The sequence below is a fragment of the Hippocampus guttulatus genome, chromosome 9 (genome assembly GCF_054856545.1).
Source record: "Hippocampus guttulatus isolate MCC_2025c chromosome 9, RoL_Hgut_1.0, whole genome shotgun sequence".
In the NCBI taxonomy this organism is placed as follows: Eukaryota; Metazoa; Chordata; class Actinopteri; order Syngnathiformes; family Syngnathidae; genus Hippocampus; species Hippocampus guttulatus.
Genome location: NC_141269.1, coordinates 2,621,812 through 2,642,472, shown reverse-complemented (window position 1 = coordinate 2,642,472; position 20,661 = coordinate 2,621,812). Strand labels below are relative to the sequence as shown.

The following is a 20,661-nucleotide window of genomic DNA, read 5'->3' as shown; positions in this document are numbered from 1 at the left end:
AATTTGTAGGACTCACTGTAACCTCCCGGCGATGTTTTGCTGAGCAGATTTCATAGGGCTCAATTGTACATGTGCGGCTTTGTCTTTGTCATTTGCTGCTTACTGTTTATCAATTGTTCAAATGAAATTAAAATTTAAATTGAATTTTGTCGCTAGGCAGAAGTCGTAGGACTCCATTAGAATTGCCCAGCTCCTTGTTGCTTGTCAGAATTTGTCGAATGGAATTGCAGCTTGTCGCTAGAGTGAATTCATCGCACTGGATTATAAATTGTTGCTAGGCAGAAATCGTAGGGCTCGATTTTAATTGCCCAGCCACTTGTAACTCGGTTGGCAGAATTCGTAGGGATCAGTTCTAACTGCTGAGACACTTGCTGCTCAGCAAAATTCATAAAAATTTTAACGACTTAGGATGGCAGAATTCACAGAGCTCGGTTATCACTTGCTGCTCAGCAGAATATGTCGGTCTCGATTTTAACTCCCGCACTGATTCGTCGGCCTCAATTATAACTGGAGACCTGCAGATTCTGCCTATCGGCAGCTGTAATTGGTTGTGATGGAACCCATCAAGCGACAGGCGAATAGGCAGTTATAATCGAGCAATACGAATTCTCCCTTGTGACGAGTACTTTGTCAGTTACACTGGAGCCCAAGATTTCCCCCGAGTGACTAGTCGATCGATATTTGTCATGGAATCATATCAAATCCACCTCGTGACAAGCAAATGGGAAGTTGTAATTGTGCCCTCCAAATTCTGCCTAGCAACAAGTGGCCGGGCAGTTATAAATGACGATTTCACCCCGGGGGGGTTAGAAATAGTTCTTTGTCATCTTGCATCCACATTCACTTTTGTCCTTCCCGATGCTTCTTTGGCACTTCCTTTCCTTTGTGCAGCCAACATTGTCACGCACCTCTCTCGCTTGTCCTTATGAGGGCATGAAGCAAGGAATTTGGCGCGCGTTATGCAACGCAGCTCTTAACGTCTATCAAAGCACAACTGGCGATAGACAGTGCTCCGTTGCGCTAGTACGATGATTACACTTCAAGGCCAAGACTGGCATCTGCTTGCGTTGGCCGCCTCGCTGACTGATACGGCACAGCGGGTGTTGTTTACGCTTTCGATGGGGAGGATGCATTTGTCTCAATAATGACTACGGATGAGATTGAGTTTGAATTTTTTTGGAAACATTTCACGTACTGATGACAATGGTGTCAAAAGGATCTCTGATGGCACAGTCTAAAAAAAAAAATGCTGTCAAACCTCATAAGATGAAATAATGACAATCACCTAAAAAAATTAAAATATTGCGAAAATGATAGAATTTGGTGAGTTTTCAGATGAAAGCATTTACATGTACATATAATAGCTTAAAAATCATTTTAAATGACTGTTATGGTATCAATATAAAATACCAATGCGCTTGCTCAAATTGAGTTTTGTTCTTAACGGTTGTGTCAAATTCCAGTCAGGCAGGTAGGTCTGTAAAGGGTGAGTCCAGGCAACTGGAATCATCTTTTTCGTTGAATTTGTGGTGTTTCGACTTGTCCAAATATGCTAAGACCCCAACAATATTAGTAAATGGTGTAATGTGTAAAGTGTAATGGAATTGTAAATATTTTTTCCTGATTTTACACAAACAAAAGTCTTGCTTTCCTGTTTTATGCTTCTCATCACATATTTTCCCCCCTAGGGCCCATTTGTGGTGACGTCACACCATTTTTATTTTCAAATTTTTAGCGAATCTATTTTTTAATTTGGAATGTATTTTTTTTTGTATTTAAAATTGCATAATTTGTGTGGGGTACCGGGTGAGCCTATTTTTGAAAAAAAAATTTTCAGGTGGCTTTTAGTCTAAAAAGCGTGAGAACCACCGCATCAACGTCAACTGAGCGAAATCTCGCAGAAAGTGCGGAGTTACTAAAAATCACTCGCATTTCGTTGCTAAGTCGCCACTGAGAGGAAAGTATGTCTCAAAACAAATCTTTGGAATTCCTTCCCTGCTTGTTCTGGAGTAAAGCTGCAAATCCTCTTGGTAGATTTTTGGCTTTCATAATTAAGAAATGGGCCCGTTAATCCAATTAATTAAGAAGGGGAGGGGTCACGGGGGCAACAGAAGGTGATTAAGGCAAGCGGCGGTAGAATCCTAACGCATGTCGACATTTGGGGTGAATGAGTTAACAGACTGCGTTTCGGAGCCTTACCGTCTTACATCATTCTTGTGTCTTTGCAGGATTTTTAAGGATGAAGAATTTGACCCTGAATCTCGCTTGTTCCTTTTTAGGAAATATGGCTTGGATGAGGACCCACAAGGAGATCTGTGTGTTCAGTCAGGAGGACCTCAACACTGAAGGGAGTTAAAGGTCTTTTGACTTTTGTTTTTGACTGGCCCTGAAAAAAATATTTCATCGGAAAATTCAATGCAGGCAAACAGACCTTAAAAATGTGAATATTCTGAATGATATGATTTTTGTTGTTGTTGTTTTTAAAGTGGCCGTGTGTGTTTTTTGTGTCACTTTTTAATTGAAAAAAAAAACATTTCGAAATCAGAATATCTTATGGTCATATCCAACCAAATGATCTTATAAACCCATTAAAAGGACATCACAGATCTTATAAATTCAAAAATTGGAAAATGTGGCATAGATTCTTTCACTTATTTTTACACTATAATGAGAGTTAACAGTGTTAAAACACTACAGGTCAGTCTACACTTCCACATCATATAATAATGATGTAAACTATTGCCTGTCAAGGCCTAGTGATGACCACAGTTTGACCCAGCTAAACATTATTTTTATTTTACTTTGCATGTGATGAATTCTCCCAAATACGTTTTCAAAATCTCATATGTCGGTCAATACCGTCCTCCAATTTCGACTTCCCGATCGACTGTACATGAATAAACACTTGAATATACTGTATGTCCTGTCCATCCTATGGTGTTTCAGTGGCTTGGACTGCCCTGCAAAGAGTCAACAGTACAGCGCATCCAATATTGACCTTATTGATCTCCTGTCACTTTCCAGTGAGAAGAGAGTCAGACATTCCGCACTTAGCAGCAGTTCAATCAATAACCACATAAAAAAAGCCACTAGTGGACCATATTCCTCTGCCAACATCTTTCCACTCACTTTTTTCTTTACTACGTCCGAGTCATTTTCCCTGGCAGTGTAACTCGAACGAAACATTACCCGAACAGGTAATAAAGTTTACAGGTACAGTATATCATACATGTCAGCTCTGACAGAATCGTAACTGCAACATTGCGACGGTATTTTTTCTTTTTCAGTTTCAAAGAAGAAAAAAAAAAAAAGAAAAAAAACTCCCTTGGCTTTTATGGCAATGTTTTGAGATGCAGACACACTTACTCGATACCTTCCGGTGTGTTGGGTGTGTACAAAGCACGTGGAAAAACACAAATGATCTCCCCTCTAAAGAACGGATAACACAGTTCATTTAATTTCACAGTCAAAAAAAAACACAACATATTTACATCTTGTAACATTGCGAACACTTACGCTGTACAGCTGTTCACACTTCTCACAATTTCAAACTCCAAACCGCGATATTGTGCTCTACAAATACCATTCAACTAATTAATCATCTGTCCGAAATTAACACCTAACATGCGTCATGGTAAACTAGTTACCAATTACCTGAATATCGCCAGGGTTACGACGACGATCGTGGGTGTATCAAGTTGGGACAAGCAGTGGGCACAGTTCAGCGACGACCCTCCTTCACGTGCATGACACCCTTACTTCCCTTCCTGGCCTGATTCTCACACGCTGCATATGTTCCCGCGTGTTTTGATCTAGTGTGGCTCTTAAAGTGACAGTACTACATTTGTTAAACAAGGAAGCCTTCACTACAAACGTCTAAGTAAGATAAGATAAGATAAGATAAGAAAACCTTTATTAGTCTCGCAATGGAGAAATTCCCAATTCACAGCAGCAAAGTTATGAAAGGAAGAAGTAGAACAACAAAATATAGGGTTCACCTGGTTACATTTGGATACACCTGTATTGCAGTTTTTGTTATATAAACAGTTTTTGGACAGTATATTTTTGTATTTTATTGATTGTGTTGTTACACGGGCATTTTGTCAACATACTTGCAGGTTCATAAAGGACATGTGCCATGCTCATTTCCCAAATGAGGAATTTCTGTTATCAGGACAAATTGGACAGCGCAAACACGAGTCCGTACTAGAGGATATTTACTGTACATACAATTTAAAAACTGTATTAATTTTGTATTTTGCCATTTTATGATTTATTTGGCATTTTTCTAATAATAATAATAATAACAATAATACAGGGGTAAGGCTGGACAATCGAAGGTAAAACTGCCACAAAAAGCTCTCCAAGATTATCAACTGTCATGTAAGTGTAAAAATAACCGAACCACTGTAAAATGGAAGAAATTGCCACCATAGAGGCCCAAAAAAAAATCATTCATTCATTCATTTAGAAAGTTGTGCTGCCCTCTAGTGGTCTTTTTCAACAACCCCCCCAGCCTACCCCAGTCGTCTCTGGGCGAGAGACAGGTAAGTGGCCTACACCCTGAACTGGTTGCCAGCTCGTCTTTTCCGGTCCAATAGACTATTTAATCTCTCCATCCATGATACATCCAATCATTTTGCGTACCACTTGTCCTCATTAAGGTCACGTGGAACACTGAAGCACAATTTGGAGTCTTGAATCAACCTAAGATGTTTTTGAAATGAGGGAGGAAGGAATAAACTGATGTTAATGCTCTGTATTGAGCAGGAAAACAAACAAAAAAAAAATCTGTCTGATTCAGATTTCTATCAATAGATATGTTGTAAAATGTGTTGCTGCCTGCATATAAAAAGAATTAGAGAAGTTGCTCTACCCAGCCTGCCGTGTGGGTATTCCCCCATTCATTCATTCATTCGTGCATGCAGTTTGAGTGTATCAAAACAGGTTTCATGATTGACGTGTGTGTGTGTGTGTGTGTGTGTGCATATATGCGCACACGCGTGAGTGGGCATGTGTGTCAAGGCCAAAGTATGTAGAAGCACCGCCCAATCGGGAATCTGGCCAATAGCTTTTCTGTTTGACCTGGATTTTGTCTTTGGAAATGACTGTCAAAATGTTGCCCAGCAGACAACTTCCATCCTGCCATTTTGGAATTGAAAAGAGCAGGTTTGGTTTGTGTGTGTGAGAGAGAGAGTTTTGTTTTGTGCACACTATACAAAGTGGAGCTCCGAAAGTAGAAGTGAAAGCAGAAACAGAACTCACATGTCCGTGCTTGCTTGGCTCTGACGGGGCTCATTTATTGAAGTCTCAGATTTCTGCACTGTTGAGGAAATCGGACATCTCCGTTTGGAAACCATGAGCTCCGGAGATGGGAAAATACTGGTAAGAACTCGGAGGAAATGACAAAAAAACTGAACAAGTAGAATGTAATTCAAAGTTTTGGGTGCTTTTGGGTTGTGTGAAATTGATGATGAACAAAAACAAATGGTTATTGAATAATTGATTGGACATGTGACTTTGTATTGCATCATTGGGAAACAAAATGCGTGTATCTCCAAATTTTGTGCGTGTGTGTTTTTTTTATACCCCCGCAAATAATTCATAGCAGCAGTCTGTATAAAAATACATTAAAATGCACATTTTTGATGTTGATATAATTTTGCCTATGCTGAATGTTTAGTTAAAAAAAACATGCTCTTGGTTGGCGATAATAGACGTATTGAAATATTGTCAAGTGACTTTCAAACTGAACTTTTTGTTCGTGAGTAGGCTGTTTTTTTTGGATATATATACTGTATATTTTTAGCATGAAAGAAATTCTGAATATCGTTGCCCACAATAGGGTCATTAAAATAATTTGCTAGGTGTTTGCATTTTTAATTTTTTTTTTGTTTTAGCCCACAAAAAAACAATAACCCTTGATGAGTATTTTGTCACAATTTAGCAAATTTGGAAGGAGCATAAAACCCACAACAGAGACAGCATGACGCTGATCATTGATTTTGAATGTGTCCTGAAAAGACCGTGGAAAACCATTTTCCAACCATCCCTACAGGTGGTCCTTCTGTGCCACTTCATGCTGGTTTCCCTGCCCGAGGCCTCCCAGAAGACCCCCTGCCACATCCAAGGCACCAAAGCCGACTGCAGCCGCCTGAGCCTGGCATCCGTGCCGTCCGACCTCCCCGGCAACATCACCGGCTTGGATCTTTCCCACAACCGACTGAGCCAGGTCCCGCCGGCTTCCCTGGCCCCCTACGCGGGTCTCCTGGACCTGGATGTCAGTTTCAACAGCCTCACCAGCCTGGATGGCGGGTTGTGCCGGGCGCTGCCTCGGTTGCAGACTCTCGCCGCGGACCACAACGAGGTGCACGTCATCCGGGAGGAGGATCTGAGCCCCTGCGGGAGCCTGACCGAGTTCCGCTTGTCGGGCAATAGGCTGAAGTTGAAAGGGGAAGTCTTCGCGGGGCTGCAGGTATACGAGAATCTGCTATCGGGGGGTGGGTGGGTGGGGGGGTTTCGGATCACTGTGACGTGTTTTTACGTTTTCCTCACGGGTAGAAGCAAGTCATTCGTCAAGTCATACAATGTTGCTCATTGAAACAGATGTTGGACTTTTAGATCCAATTTCAGTTGTCATTTTAAGATTTACCCAAGTCTGAAAATAAGCTACTTAAATTGTCAAGTCTTGCGACTCCTCCACCTCTGCCTTTCAGAGTCTGAAATTCCTGGACGTGTCGAAGAACAAACTCAACTCGGCCAAGCTGGGCTCCAGGCCTCAGATGCCCAACCTGGTGGAGCTCAGGCTGGGATTCAACACGTTCTCAACCTTGGCCAAGGACGACTTTGCTCTCTTTAGCCACTCGGAATCTTTGCGGGTCCTCAACCTGGAATCCGCCACGATCAAAACAGTAAGTACAACTATGGAATGTATCTTCTCTTTCATGCTTTTACTTAGGGATGGGTGAGTACTGATACCAGGCATCTGTATCGAGCTGATACCGGGCTTATTTTAGAGTATCGGGTACTCATTTTAGGCTGTCGGTACCAGCCGCGGATACTATACTGCGGCAGTTTGATATCGCAGAATTTTTTGGTCTTTGTGTTTAAAGACATTTTAAGTCCGAAAGCAGTGGCTCTTAACCTGGGTTGGATCGAACCCCAGGGGTTCGGTGAATCGGTCTCAGGGGTTCGACGGAGCCGCTGCCATGGAGGTTAAGACACACGCAACTCGACATGTCAATTAGTTATGACACGCCCGCTTGGCCATCACCGCCTGGTTCATTTTGTGTACAATTAAAAAACGTATACCGGTACTTTATACTTATACTAATTGTGTTTACTTTTTTCTCTTTTTAATAAATGCGGGTTTTTTTTAAGTCTTGAATTTGCAAAAAGAAAATCCTATTTTTATTTTTCACTGGCAGGCTGATTGAACGAACGCTCTAAATTGTCCCGCGGTGTGCGCGGATGGTTGTTCGTCTCTGTGCGCTCGGCGATTGGCGGGCAACCGGTTCAGGGTGTGTCCCCCGTCTAATGCCCGAAAACAGCTGGGATGGGCTCCAGCAGCCCCCGCGTCCCTTGTGAGGAGAAAGCGGATCGGAAAACCGATGGACTAATGATGGATTCGGTGAACCGGTTGGGTTCGGTTAAGAAGCACTGTCCTAGAGGTATCGCTTTTCCGTAACGGGGAGGACTCAAAGAGCGCAAACTCGTACTTGTGTTTGAACAAAAGCGGCATTGAACATCCCGCCCTGTTCTGGCTCCTTTTCATTTTTTGTTACAGTTGTTTTGCACTGAGGCTAAGTGGTGCAATGTGCCAGGTCGCTTTGCACTGACACTTGTTGCATGGTGCGTAATGATGCCACCCACGGGACGACAGTGGAACAGCACCAGCTGACACGTCATGACTTTTCAAATGAATCTGAGACCAATGATCAGACCTGGGTGTCATCTTCCCTTGGTCAGGACACGCGGGGCATGCGGTGACAAGTTTTGTGGTCCATTTAGCCACCGCCAATGTATTTTTTCCCCCCCCACCCCACAGGTGGAGCCCGGTTCCTTCCAGCCCATTTCCCACTTGCATATCTTAATCATGGACGGGAGCAACATGGGAACGACGTCCATCTCCAAACTCTGCGCTGCGCTGTCGGGAACGTCGATCCGGAAATTGTCCCTGCAGGGAATGAAGCTGGTCACGCTCACCAACGCCACCTTCAAAGAGCTGCGGCGAACCAACGTCACCTCGCTGGACCTCTCCGGCAACGGCTTGGGGAAAATCGAAGAGGGCTCGTTCCGGTGGCTTGGCAAACTGGATGCCCTTGTTTTGTCAGACAACAACATCAAGCACTTGACCAAGCGGACGTTTGAGGGTCTTGACAGTTTAAAGCAGCTGGACTTGAGGAAAGCTCTGGTGAAAAGTCATACCTCCGCCACGCCCATCATCGACGACTTCTCCTTCCAGCTGCTGGGCGCCCTGGAGACTTTGTGTTTGCAGAAGACGTCGGCGCGGGAGATTAGCGAGCGCACCTTCGCGGGCTTGAAAAGTCTCAAATATCTGGACCTGAGCTGGAGCAGCTACGCGTCGCTGAAAACGATCTCCAACAGGACGCTGGCTTCGCTGGGCGGGTCGCAGTTGCTGAAGCTCAACTTGACGGCGACGGCCATTTTGCAGATTCAACGCGGCGCCTTCTCCCATTTGCGGAACCTCACGCACCTTTTTCTGGATTTGAATTTCATCAAGCAGACTCTCGGCGGGGCAGAGTTCCAAGGCTTGCATGGTCTCCAGGAGCTTCACATGTCCTTCAACCACCAAACCATCACCCTCAGCCCCGCGTCGTTTGTCGGGGTTCCCCTTCTCAGGGTGCTGACGCTGAGTAAAAGCCTCACGGCGATGTCCTTGAACTTGGATCGCTCGCCGTTCGAGCCCTTGTCCAACCTCGCCTACTTGGACCTGAGCAACAACAACATCGCCAACGTGAGGGCCAACTTACTGACCGATCTGGTCAACCTGAAGGTCCTCAAGCTGCAACACAACAACCTGGCGCGGCTGTGGAAGGACGTCAATCTCGGGGGGGCCGTGCTCTACCTGAAAGGCCTGGAGAACATGACCAGCCTGCAGATGGACAACAACGGGCTCGACGAGATCCCCGCCGAGGCGCTGAGCGGGCTGAGCAACCTGCGTGAGCTCAGTCTTAGCAACAATCTGCTCAACAACCTGAAGGACTCGGTCTTCGACAGCCTGACCTCCCTGAAAGTCTTACATCTGCAGAGGAGCCTGATCACGGCCGTGAGGCCCCAGGTGTTCCGGGTTCCTTTGGCCAACCTCAGCGATCTCCTGATGGATCGGAATCCCTTCGACTGCACGTGCGAGAGCATCCTGTGGTTTCTGACCTGGTTGAACACCACCAACACGACCAGCGTTCCTGGCTTGAGGGAGCGGTACACGTGCAACACGCCGCTGGCTTACTTCAACCGCTCCATCGCAGATTTCGACCCCCTCTCCTGCAAGGACATGGCACCATTCCGGGCGCTCTACGTACTAAACAGTACGCTGGTGACGCTGCTGACGGCGATAGCGCTTCTGGTGCGCTTTCACGGCTGGAGGATCCAATTCCACTGGAACATCCTGGTCAATCGGGCTTTGGGCTTCAGCGACACCACGGCGGAGAAGGGTCGGCAGTTCGAATATGACGCTTACATCATCCACGCCGAGGTTGACGGCAGCTGGGTGGAAAGAGCCTTGATGCCCCTTGAGGGAAACGCGTGCAAGTTCTGCCTGGAGGATCGGGATTCGGTGCCAGGGGAGTCCCAGATGGAGTCCATCGTGGAGAACATGAGGAATTCCCGCAAAATTCTTTTTGTGGTCACCGAAAGCCTCCTCAGCGATCCGTGGTGCAGACGGTAGATCTTTTTGTTTTCTTCTTCTAAAACCACTTTTTGTAAAGGATGCCCAGGTTAACAAAGGACGAGCATAAATCTCCAATCAAGGAGGAGGCTGTGATATGACGACTGGAACCCCCCCCCCAAAATCACACAGGTTAAAAAAAATAAGCCTCCAAAAATGAGATGATTGCAAACCCACAGCATTTTTACAGGTTAACATTCGACTGCCAAAAAGAAATTTCGACTATCAAAGTTTTTACAGGGTAAAATAAGAATATCAGAAACCTCCACGCCCCGAAATGACACTTTCAAATAATCCCACATAAAATCTGTAAAGGCTAAAATAAAATGAGAATAGTTCCGCATCTTAACAAACTGTGACAATTATTCCCCAAAAGCAAAGTTTATTAAAAAAACAAAAAAACACCAACCGTAAATCTTCCAAAGATTGGACTCATTAGCATTACCAATATGGAGATACTTACTTTTTTTAATTGGGCTTTTGTATCCTGCATGCAGCTTCAAGGCCCATCATGCATTGCACCAAGTGATGGAGGCCAGCAGGGACTCTGTGATCCTGGTCTTCCTCCAGGACGTCCATGACTACAAGCTATCGCGCTCGCTCTTCCTGCGCCGCGGGATGCTGAGGAAACGCTGCGTCCTCCACTGGCCCGTCCACAAGGAGCGAGTGGTCGCCTTCCGTCAAAAGCTGCTCATCGCCCTCAGGACGACCGATCGATTTCCACCCCTGCTTTGAACAACAAGTCCCAGAATCCCATTAACATTCCGTAGGTCATATTTTATCCAGTAACATCGAAGTTGTCACAATCTCGAAGAATCAATCCATTCTTTGGACCGCATTTGTTCGCTCAATAAATGAATAAATTACATCTTTGTGCCATAAGAAAGAATGGCTGTATCTGAACTTCAGTACAGGTCAGTGGCGTGCGGTGAGGTTCATGGTTGGTGAGGCACTGACTCCTTTCGTGTCAGATTTACAAATATATAAACCAAAAACAGTAGCTTATTCAATTGGCTACTGGTCCTTTCATATCCAAAATGTGACCCCGTGGGTTCTCCTGTGGTGTTTTTGAAATACAGTATAATAATAAACACAAGGAGCGTCTAATCTGGCCGCAACACTGATCGCTATGGTAATGTTTAATGCCTTCAAAAAAATGATACAACGCAAATTCAAAGTGCATGAAAATGACGACTCGCCACACAGCCCCGAGCTTGATTTTCTGCAACCAGACGGTCCCATCTCGGGGTAATAGGAGACAATGACACCTCCAGTGTGTGGTGTATGTCCAGTCTACTTCGTAATTTTGTTTAAGTCGCCGTTGCTGCAGAAACCCCCCACCTCACACAGGTAGGATCTCGGAAATAGCAACAGTGCTATTGTGGCGATCTCAGAGTATTCAGCCATAACTTTAATCCAGTTGTCTCGAACGTACTTTTAAGGCCGCCGTCATTTGCGATCTCCAGCAGTTTTTAACTCATTTTGCGACCTCCAGCGTTTTGTTTTTAGCGTTATCGGTCACGTGACGGAGAAGCGTGGTTTGACGTGAGTCAATTGTGACACAGACGGATGTAACAGAGAATCTGGTAATTTTTCAAAATAAAACATTTTTCGTATTCCGAAATAAATAAAACGGAATTAAGGCAAGTTCTTTCTGTGCGGCCCGGTACCAAATGCCCTGCGGACCGGTACAAGACATTTCCATCCATCCATCCATCTTCCGAACCGCTTGATCCTCACTAGGGTCGCAGGAGGTGCTGGAGCCTATCCCAGCCGTCATCGGGCAGTAGGCGGGGGACACCCTGAATCAGTTGCCAGCCAATCGCAGGGCACACAGAGACGATCAACCATCCACGCCCACACTCACACCTAGGGACAATTTAGAGCGTCCAATCAGCCTGCCATGCATGGAGGAAACCGGAGCACCCGGAGAAAACCCACGCAGGCCCGGGGAGAACATGCAAACTCCACACAGGGAGGCCGGAGCTGGAATTGAACCCGGTACCTCTGCACTGTGAAGCCGACGTGCTAACCACTGGACTACCGGGCCGCTCTACAAGACATTTGTACATGTCATTGTTCCTGACATGTACAAATATTTGTTTTCCTAACACACTGTCCATTCTTGTTTTCTTACAGTTCTTACAGCCGCTGTGAGACCTAATAGCCTAACATCTTGGGCCTCAGACCAGGAAATTGATGTCACAATCAAAAGATGCGACATCAAGATGTGATCAGGGTGGTGACAGGAAGGAGAGCATGAGAAGAAAAGAGGACATGGAGAGCGCAACAATTGGATGGACAGAAAAATACCGTTCAAGAGTAAGCTGCATCCCAATTTGGACTTTGTGTTCACTGTTCAATAAAGAAAAGTTATATGGAGTTATGTGTGAGGTTCACAAATTATGACAATAAACATATTTTTATGTTCGTTTTTGAGACTTTTTTTTTTAATGTGGGTCAAATATGGCTCATGAAAGATGTGGCTTAGTTGAGGTTGAATTCAGGCTGATATCAGGAACCTGTTCTGGCCCAGCGTCGGGCCGGAGTAGGGCCCGATATGGTTTTACAATGCGGCTCAGATCTGGGCCGAATGCGCCCACATCATGGATGCCAGACGTGGGCCACTGCAGGACCGTCATTCATTGAGGTATGTGGGCCGAGTGTACTGCCGTGTGTGCCCCAGAGCTGGGCCAGACCAATTTTGCTGACTGGATAGTAAGAGGCCCTTGATCTCGGACCCCATGTCGATTGGCTGGTTTGCCTCCCCGTGTGACGGCGACTCTGATCATTACATAAAAAAGTTGAAGCACTCCGACCTCTCTGCAGTCAAAGACAAACAGCACAAAGTGCGGCTGAGGTCAGCTCCGCTCACCCCGCCTGCTACTGGCTTATATGTAACCCCGCCCGCTTCCATCGTGCACTTCGCGACAGTCCAACAACATGGCGATCGTACCCGCCAGCGTGTCGGTGCCGTTTCTGGGCGTCGGCGTGCTTCTCGCCCTGGTGGCGCTCACCTACAAACAGCTGAGTGGATATCTGAAAAAATGGGTGGTCATGAAGCCGATCCCGGCCGTCTGCCGCACGTACCCATTCATCGGCAATGCGCTGGACTTGAAGACCGACGCGGTAGGTGAGTGGACGCCGTGCTCCGGTTGTCACACTTTGCAGTGAATTCTTGAAGAAATGTTCCCTCGGACTGCTTTATGAATCTAAACTTCACGACCGCGTGTACGCACGCATGCCATAAAAGTTGCGTGTTCAATTGCAAAAAAAAAAAGTCACATTTTCCAGCAACAAATTCATAATTTTTTAGATTTGTATTTATTTATTAATGTTACGAGAATAACGTTTTTTTTGGTTTTAAGAAAAAAGTGTACATGCGCATGCCATAAAAGTTGCCTGCGTTCAATTGCAAAAAAAAATCACATTTTTCCAGCAACAAATTCATAATTTTTTAGATTTGTTTTTATTTTTTAATGTTATGAGAATAACGTTGTTGTTTTTTTGCTAAAAAAAAAAAAGGCAAATTTGTCGGGGCAAAAGTCACACACTCTTACGAAAATACTTCCCCCCCCCGACCCCCCTCCCAAGATGAAATGTTAATGTAACAGTTAAAGAAATGTTTTTGAAACCAATACAACTGTTCGTTGCCAATGATTTTGCACACCCCCAAAATTTGAGAACCCCAGATGTACACAGATGTTTATCTTGTGTTGCAGAGTTCTTTGGGCAAATTCAGGGTTATGTGGAAGAGTTCCGCGATGCGCCGCTGATTAAACTCTGGCTTGGGACCGTGCCCTTTGTGATTCTTTATCACGCAGAAACTGTCGAGGTATAGTATACACATTACAGAGCGGCGGTGCGTCAGGAAAGTATACAGACCACTTCAGTTTTTCCACATTTTGTTTGGGGGGTCGCCCGCAAGACAAAGTGATGGTTCTCATGCTCACGATTTGAGGTATTTGTGGTGGTGTGGTGGTAAAAAGGAATCACAGAGGAGCAGGCAAGGGAGGCGGGAGTAAAAACGGATCTAAAAAATTATTTTGTGCTCAAATAAATAAATGAATGATTAAATAAAATAAGAATCCAAATGTGATGCAACAGGGATCAAAGTCTATACTGCGGTGCCTTGAGATAAGACTGACCTGACTTGAGAGCTTTTGGAGATAGGATTTTTTTGTTTTTTTTCCCTCAGGTCAAATTTTCCGTACCCCTGCTCTACATCTGCGCCTTGAGACGAAACCGTCTTGGAGGTTTACGGACCTTCAACGACGTCTTTGGTTTGACTACAAAAAAGCAGGAGAAACATTTCAAGGAGGATCAGAGCAAACGGAGCAAATCTGAACCCAATTTATTGTACGTGGTTCAGGAGTGTATCATTTGGAGCAATAAAATACGTATACTCCATTTCTGACAGAGGCAATGTAACAAAATGGCGAAAAGACGAAGCACTTTCCAGACGCACTGCATATATTCGATGCCAGTTTACTTATGTTTTGTTGAATTCACGTTTTCCCTCCAGCCAATTGTGAGCAACCCTGCCCACATGGATAAATCGATCACTTACAGCTTCCTCCATCCCTGGCTTGGAACCGGTCTGCTCACCAGGTACGGAAATGCCAAACTTTGAAGCCGTTCTCCACATGGAATGGCATGGGCAACAAAGTTTCGTGCACGTACGTGAGTAGAAGTTGATCAAAATCCTGCAATTCATCCAAAATGGCTACTTCCGAGCAAACAAGACGACTTCCTGTTGGTTTTCCTGAGAATTTTTCCGTGGATCGGTGATGTCGATATGTGACGCTCGTGTCAAGGGGCGAATTTCCACCCCAAAAACGGTCACTTATGCCAAAGCATTTATGGCCAAAATTTCATATCTCGATAACGATATTACGATGGATTCGATGAAAAGACGATCGTAGCTGTCAAGCGAGGAACACCTGCGCCGCTACAAAAATAGGACGTGGGCGATAATCATGAGGGAAATGTGGATCGATTGAAAGGCAAGGCTTGATCCCAATTCAATTGAATGAACCGATGAGGCGCGGGCTGTGCGAACATTTTTCGCGGAAGCTTTGCCGTTTTATACACCGGCGATTGCGAAATTATCAATCCGGTCACATCATGTTTCTCAAACAAGGTCTGTTTACCGTACAATCGTACATGATGTCGCAGCATACGACTGCCGCAGCTGCGCTCGCAGCTCTGCCCAACACGCGAGTCCTTTTCTCATTCCCTCCGCAAGATGGCGGACCTCCCGTGTCGCTGTTCTGGTATCGTTTTTTTTATTTTTGGCGCGTGTACTCACGGCGCCTGAATGTCACCCTTCGTCCAAACGATCCCGAGGGCCGAATTGACTAACTTTGCTTGAAATTTTGACAGCACAGGGCCAAAGTGGCGCCAACGGCGCAAGATGCTGACACCCACCTTCCACTTCACCATCCTGCAGGACTTCCTGGAAGTGATGAACGAGCAGGCCGAGGTCCTGGTGACTAAGTTGGCCTCCCAGGCGGGCAGAGGCGCCTTCAACTGCTTCAACTATGTCACGCTGTGTGCCCTGGACATCATCTGCGGTCGGTGTACTATTGGAACTGGCAACAAACGACGGTTGCTCAGCAGAATTTACGGGGGCCGAATCGGTTTTGGCCCAAAAGTCGGATAAAATAAATGCGGTTTGCATTTGGGTCTTATTATGCCTTTCCCATGTAGCAACTGGGGGCAGGGGGCTACGCGGCCTCATTTACGTCCAATAAAATAACTGATTCGGCAGTGCGGAAATCCCAGCGTATGAGCAGAAGTCGCGTGGGGCAGGTGACCCCTCTGCCCGCAGAAGTTGATGATTTTGCAATTTTGCATCTCTTTTGTAGAAACTGCCATGGGAAGGAAAATCCACGCCCAAAGCAATTCTGAGTCCGAATATGTCCAGAGTGTCTACAAGTACGTTTAAATGTGCATTAAAAAAAAAAAAAAAAAAGTATTGCGCAGTTTAAGGAAATAATTCGATGCTTTTGTGTTTGCTTCAACAAGAATGAGTGACATCATCAGTCGCAGACAGAGGGCGCCATGGTTTTGGCCCGACTTTACGTATAAATACTTTGGCGAGGGGAACATGCACGACAGTACGCTCAAATTGCTACATTCGTTCACATACGAGGTAAGTGTGTGTGTGTGTATGTGTGTCTCGAGCAGGGGTGTCAAACTCATTTTTGTCACAGGCCACTTTGGAGTTATGCCGTATGACGGTGAAACTACAAAAACAAATAACAAAAAAACCCCAAAACCCCCCCCCAAAACTCTCCTCGCATTATTACTTGTACACAATACCAACTGGTTTTGAAATCAGTCAAGTCCACTCTAATGGTCTGCTCAAGCGAGTGTAAACAGGGTAATAAAATTACCGCAAAATCTCAACATTATTTATGACGTGACAATCTGACATTTCAGTACAGATTTGACACACATGATTCGCTTTCGCGGGCCACATAAAATGACGTGGCGGGTCAGATGTGGTCCCCGGACCTTGAGTTTGACACCGGTGATCTAGGGAGTGCGTGTCTCTCTTTCTCTAGATAAATAGAGAGAAGGATACACACACACATACATTGTGTATTTTTAGTAGACCATTTGAACTCTCAGTTCAGGGAGCCTGAAACGAGTGAACTCCTGTCAGGTGATTCGGGAGCGAGCCCAGAGTCTGAAACTGGAGGACAAATCGAAGCCCAGGAAGAGGCGGGCGTTCCTGGACATGTTGCTCGAGACCAAAGACGAGGACGGAAACACCATGAGCCACCGGGACATCCAGGAGGAAGTGGACACCTTCATGTTCAGGGTTGCTACACCTTCATTCATATTCATTCGTGGCCGCTTAGCTTCATGAGGGGTCGCAGGGCGGGGCGGGCTGGAGCCCATCCCAGCCGTCTTTGAGCAGCAAGCAAAGTACAAATAAAAGAAATATATACCAATAAAATCGGAGAATATGCGAGCCCAACGGCGTCGCAGCGCGAGTAACATCGCTATAGTTTGCATTTAGATGCGGCTATTTTTTTTTTTTTCGGAATTAGTCTTATGTGTTGTTTGTTGCATTTGTTGTTTTTCGCAGGGCCACGACACGACGGCAGCCGCGATGAACTGGGCCCTTCATCTCTTGGGCTCTCACCCCGACGTGCACCACAAAGTTCACCGCGAGCTTCAGGAAGTGTTTGGTAACACACACACACACACACACACGCACACGCACACGCACACGCACACGCACACGCACGCGCACACACTCTCTCTCTCTGACTCATAGCCTCTAATGTGTTTGTTTTGGAGTGGAGCTTCGGGCAACTGATAGCTGTGAAAATGCAAAAAGCCAAAACACACACACACACACGCACACACACACACAAAACATGATTCAGTTCTGCTCTCAGCTGCTTTGATGTGCCTTGCAAGGCTTCAGATGGCGGGGTAACGAAAGGGGTGCGTGGAAGGCATCGTTGGAATGCCGTAACCGCCCCCCCCCCCACACCCCCGTCGTGGGGGTTACCTTTCAGACTACCCCAGCAATAAGTGAAATTCTGTGAAATGTGTGTGTAAACTGTACATTAAATGGCAATACTGGAACTGATCAAATCAACACAGCTGACACGAAAAATGCTGTGATGTGACATACTGTCAAAATAACTTACTGTAGCGAGACATGGATAGGGGTGAACTGTTTAAAATCTTCGGAAAAGTTTGTTGCACCCCCCCCCCCCCAAAAAAAAACAAACAAACAGTTTTTAGCGAGTAGGGGTGATCCACCAACTTTGTCTGGATTTCTGAAGGGGCTATGTGGCTTTTTTTCCCCCCCGTGTCTAAAGGTGCGTCGGAACGCATGGCCAGCATGGAAGACCTGAAGCAGCTCAAGTACTTGGAGTGCGTCATTAAAGAGGCCCTGCGCCTTTATCCCTCCGTACCTTTCTTCGCACGCAGCCTCCGTGAAGACACCAAAATCAGTAAGTATGAGCGATGAGCGATTAGAACCATTCCTGTGTATGGCGGCCATTGTGTGTGTTTTTTTTTAATGGTCTGCATTTAAAAAAAAAAACTGTAAACAAAGTAGCCAATATAGTGTTTTTAGGGCGGTTCCAGATGTACAATCCAAATATCTGATTTGTTTTTCTCTATTTTGTTAGCCGTGCTTCCCGCTACATGTAGCCATGTATGGTGGCCAGCGAGGGCAAAATGTACCAATTTGATTTTAAACTGCCTTCCAACTTTTGTAAAATAGTTTCACTCATTCCAGACGATGCCAATTCTGGTGTTATTCAGGAGGCTGACTAAAAACAAAACAAACAAACAAAAAAAACTTTTTTATTTTTAACTTTTTTAAATTTGCCAGATGGTTTTAAAGTGCCCAGTGGCACCAACGCCGTCATCATCACCTACGCTCTCCACCGAGATCCTCGCTACTTCCCCGAGCCTGAGGAATTCCGGCCTGAACGCTTCCTGCCGGAAAATTTGGCGGGGAGACCACCCTACGCATACATCCCCTTTTCTGCCGGACTCCGCAATTGCATCGGTAAGAATGGAAGTTGTGGATCGTTGCGCTCATGAGAATGCTAAAGCTAACGCAGATACTTGTAATTATCTTCATGCTAATGCTCATGTTAATGGCAACACCGATGCTAACGTTAATGCTCCTCTTGCTAATATCAATGGTTCTCATCGCGCTAAAGCTAATACATCTCTCGCTAATGCTAATACCTCTCACGCTAAAGCTAATGCTTCTCCGTATGCTCATGCTAAAGTTGGTACAATTTAATCCGCTAAAGCTTTATTTCCTCATTGTTTTCCACTCCGGCAGGTCAGCGCTTTGCTATCATGGAGGAAAAGGTGGTCTTATCATCCATTTTGCGTAAATTTAACGTGAAAACCAGCCAGTCCCGCGAGGATCTGTGTCCAACGGCTGGCCTCATCCTGCGGCCCGAATGTGGCGTCTGGATCCAGTTGGAAAAGCGGGACAAAGCCTCGACGACGCTTCTTCTCTGAGAAATGAATGAACTTTTACATGTAAATAATCAATATACTTGTGATCTGTCTTAAAATTGTTTGTTTTTGTAGAATTAGAAGCATAAAAGTTCCTTTTTTTTTTTTTTTTGCCAATTCAGATATATTTGTGCCCGTAATTAGTGATTCCAAATATCCTATAGTATACTAGTTTATATTAGTTAAAACGCGGCAAAACATTTTCCAATTCATACTAAAATTTTGATGTATGATTTCCTTTGACATTTAACTTGTTTAATTTTAAAACTGCATATTTTTTTAAATCAAATTCTAACTTTTTTTAAATTGTGGTTAAACATTTTAGTTTAACCCCTTTTTCAAATGAACCAAGAATTAAAGAAAAACACAAAATGATTTTTCAAGACATAAGTATTTATGTCATTGCGTTGTGTACAAATATATGCTGCATATTTCTTTTGCAATTAAAAAAATGAAATTTATGTCTGACCCATTTTGTCTTTTGTCGGCACACAGTATTTGACAATTATTTTTGGGATGTCCACGGCTATTTTGAATATGCTAATTTATTGATTTAACGATACACACACACACACATACACTGTTAAACCAAAGGCGGTTTTTTTTTTAATCAATATCAATATCATAAAATCAGTATTTCCGAAATGGCCGGTCTTTTCTTTTTTTTCCCTTTGAAGTTGAAACGCGGCAGAATTGGAGCTTGACAAAAACAAGGTTGAAAAATATGTCCCCAAATTGATATAAATGGATTGCAACGTATCGTAAAAGCGTAAACGGAGCAATCCCCCGTGCATGGCAATCTGTGAGATGGAATTTTTTTTCCTCTCTCTTGACCATGCTGATAACACGTGTGTAAAGATAAGCCACAAAACACTAGCATGTTCAAAAGGCGACATAAAAGAGCAGATTAGTCACTATCTTGAGCACAATTACGCACATTTGTGCCCAAGTCTGCTGCATGTTGTCTCGTTTATACACGAACAGCGCAAAGGTCGCAAAATCCCAAAGACTCGCCGGGGACCATCGGGTGACTTTTTAAGTTGCGTTGAAGCATAACTGACCTCCATAGACGCTTGGTGCAATGCTAATGCCGGCTAGCCTGAGTCAGAATCGTAATAAAAGCTACTTTGAATTGGCTTGGCTAGCTTTGTGTTCTCTGCAGTTTCTGTTTTACGGTTGATTTAGGAAGCCGAAAAGAGACGGACAGTTTTTATCACCACAGAAAAACTCTTGAGGCCGTCGCTGTACACTAAGTGCAAGAATTCTGCCAAAAATACATTTTTATCATCAAAACAACTTCATCATGATCATCTTGATGTTTAAGTGTGACCGCGGTGGCCCATTGAGGTCAACGAGGACGAATGGTCAGTAGCCCCGATGGCAGGACGGCGTAACAAACGACCCCGATCCATTACGTCACAAGAGAGGTCAGCGGATGATGAATGGAAGAGGATTGTTTCAATTATTCAACGCGCCGCCTAATCAATGCCGGCCGAGATATTCAGAGAGCCGGAACCGTTCCATTATGCCGGAATCTCAAATGCAATACACACGTGGGCAATGTTCTTGATTCTTTTTCTTTCCTCCCCCATCTTACGATAAATATGAACATTTCACGTACAATCAATTGATTTTACTCGTCGTTACAACTGATGATTGTCGCATGGAGTAAATGTTTGGAAAACTGGCGAATGGAAACAAATGTGCATTCAAGAAGTAGTCCAAGAAGACAAAAA

At 44.8% G+C, this 20,661-nt stretch overlaps 2 protein-coding genes across 3 annotated transcripts; both read left to right on the top strand.

The window, feature by feature from the left end:
* Positions 1-5,106: 5,106 nt before the first annotated feature.
* Positions 5,107-12,309, top strand: tlr3 (toll-like receptor 3). 2 transcript variants are annotated; one of them, XM_086120499.1, is made up of 6 exons: positions 5,107-5,385; positions 6,059-6,475; positions 6,717-6,911; positions 8,048-9,903; positions 10,405-10,673; positions 12,047-12,309. In XM_086120499.1, exons 1-5 carry the CDS (start codon positions 5,359-5,361, stop codon positions 10,640-10,642), a joined length of 2,733 nt encoding a protein of 910 aa, XP_085976625.1. In that variant the 5' UTR covers positions 5,107-5,358; the 3' UTR covers positions 10,643-10,673; positions 12,047-12,309. The 2 variants fall into 2 exon arrangements, with proteins under 2 accessions (XP_085976625.1, XP_085976624.1); XM_086120498.1 differs by lacking the exon at positions 12,047-12,309 and having other exon boundaries at positions 10,405-12,025.
* A 507-nt stretch (positions 12,310-12,816) lies between these two features.
* On the top strand, positions 12,817-19,386 carry cyp4v2a (cytochrome P450, family 4, subfamily V, member 2a). Its single transcript, XM_086120975.1, has 11 exons — positions 12,817-13,040; positions 13,630-13,742; positions 14,433-14,518; positions 15,293-15,483; positions 15,778-15,847; positions 15,938-16,064; positions 16,581-16,739; positions 17,010-17,112; positions 17,758-17,892; positions 18,279-18,458; positions 18,744-19,386. Exons 1-11 carry the CDS (start codon positions 12,851-12,853, stop codon positions 18,926-18,928), a joined length of 1,539 nt encoding a protein of 512 aa, XP_085977101.1. The 5' UTR covers positions 12,817-12,850; the 3' UTR covers positions 18,929-19,386.
* The last annotated feature ends 1,275 nt before the right edge of the window (positions 19,387-20,661 follow it).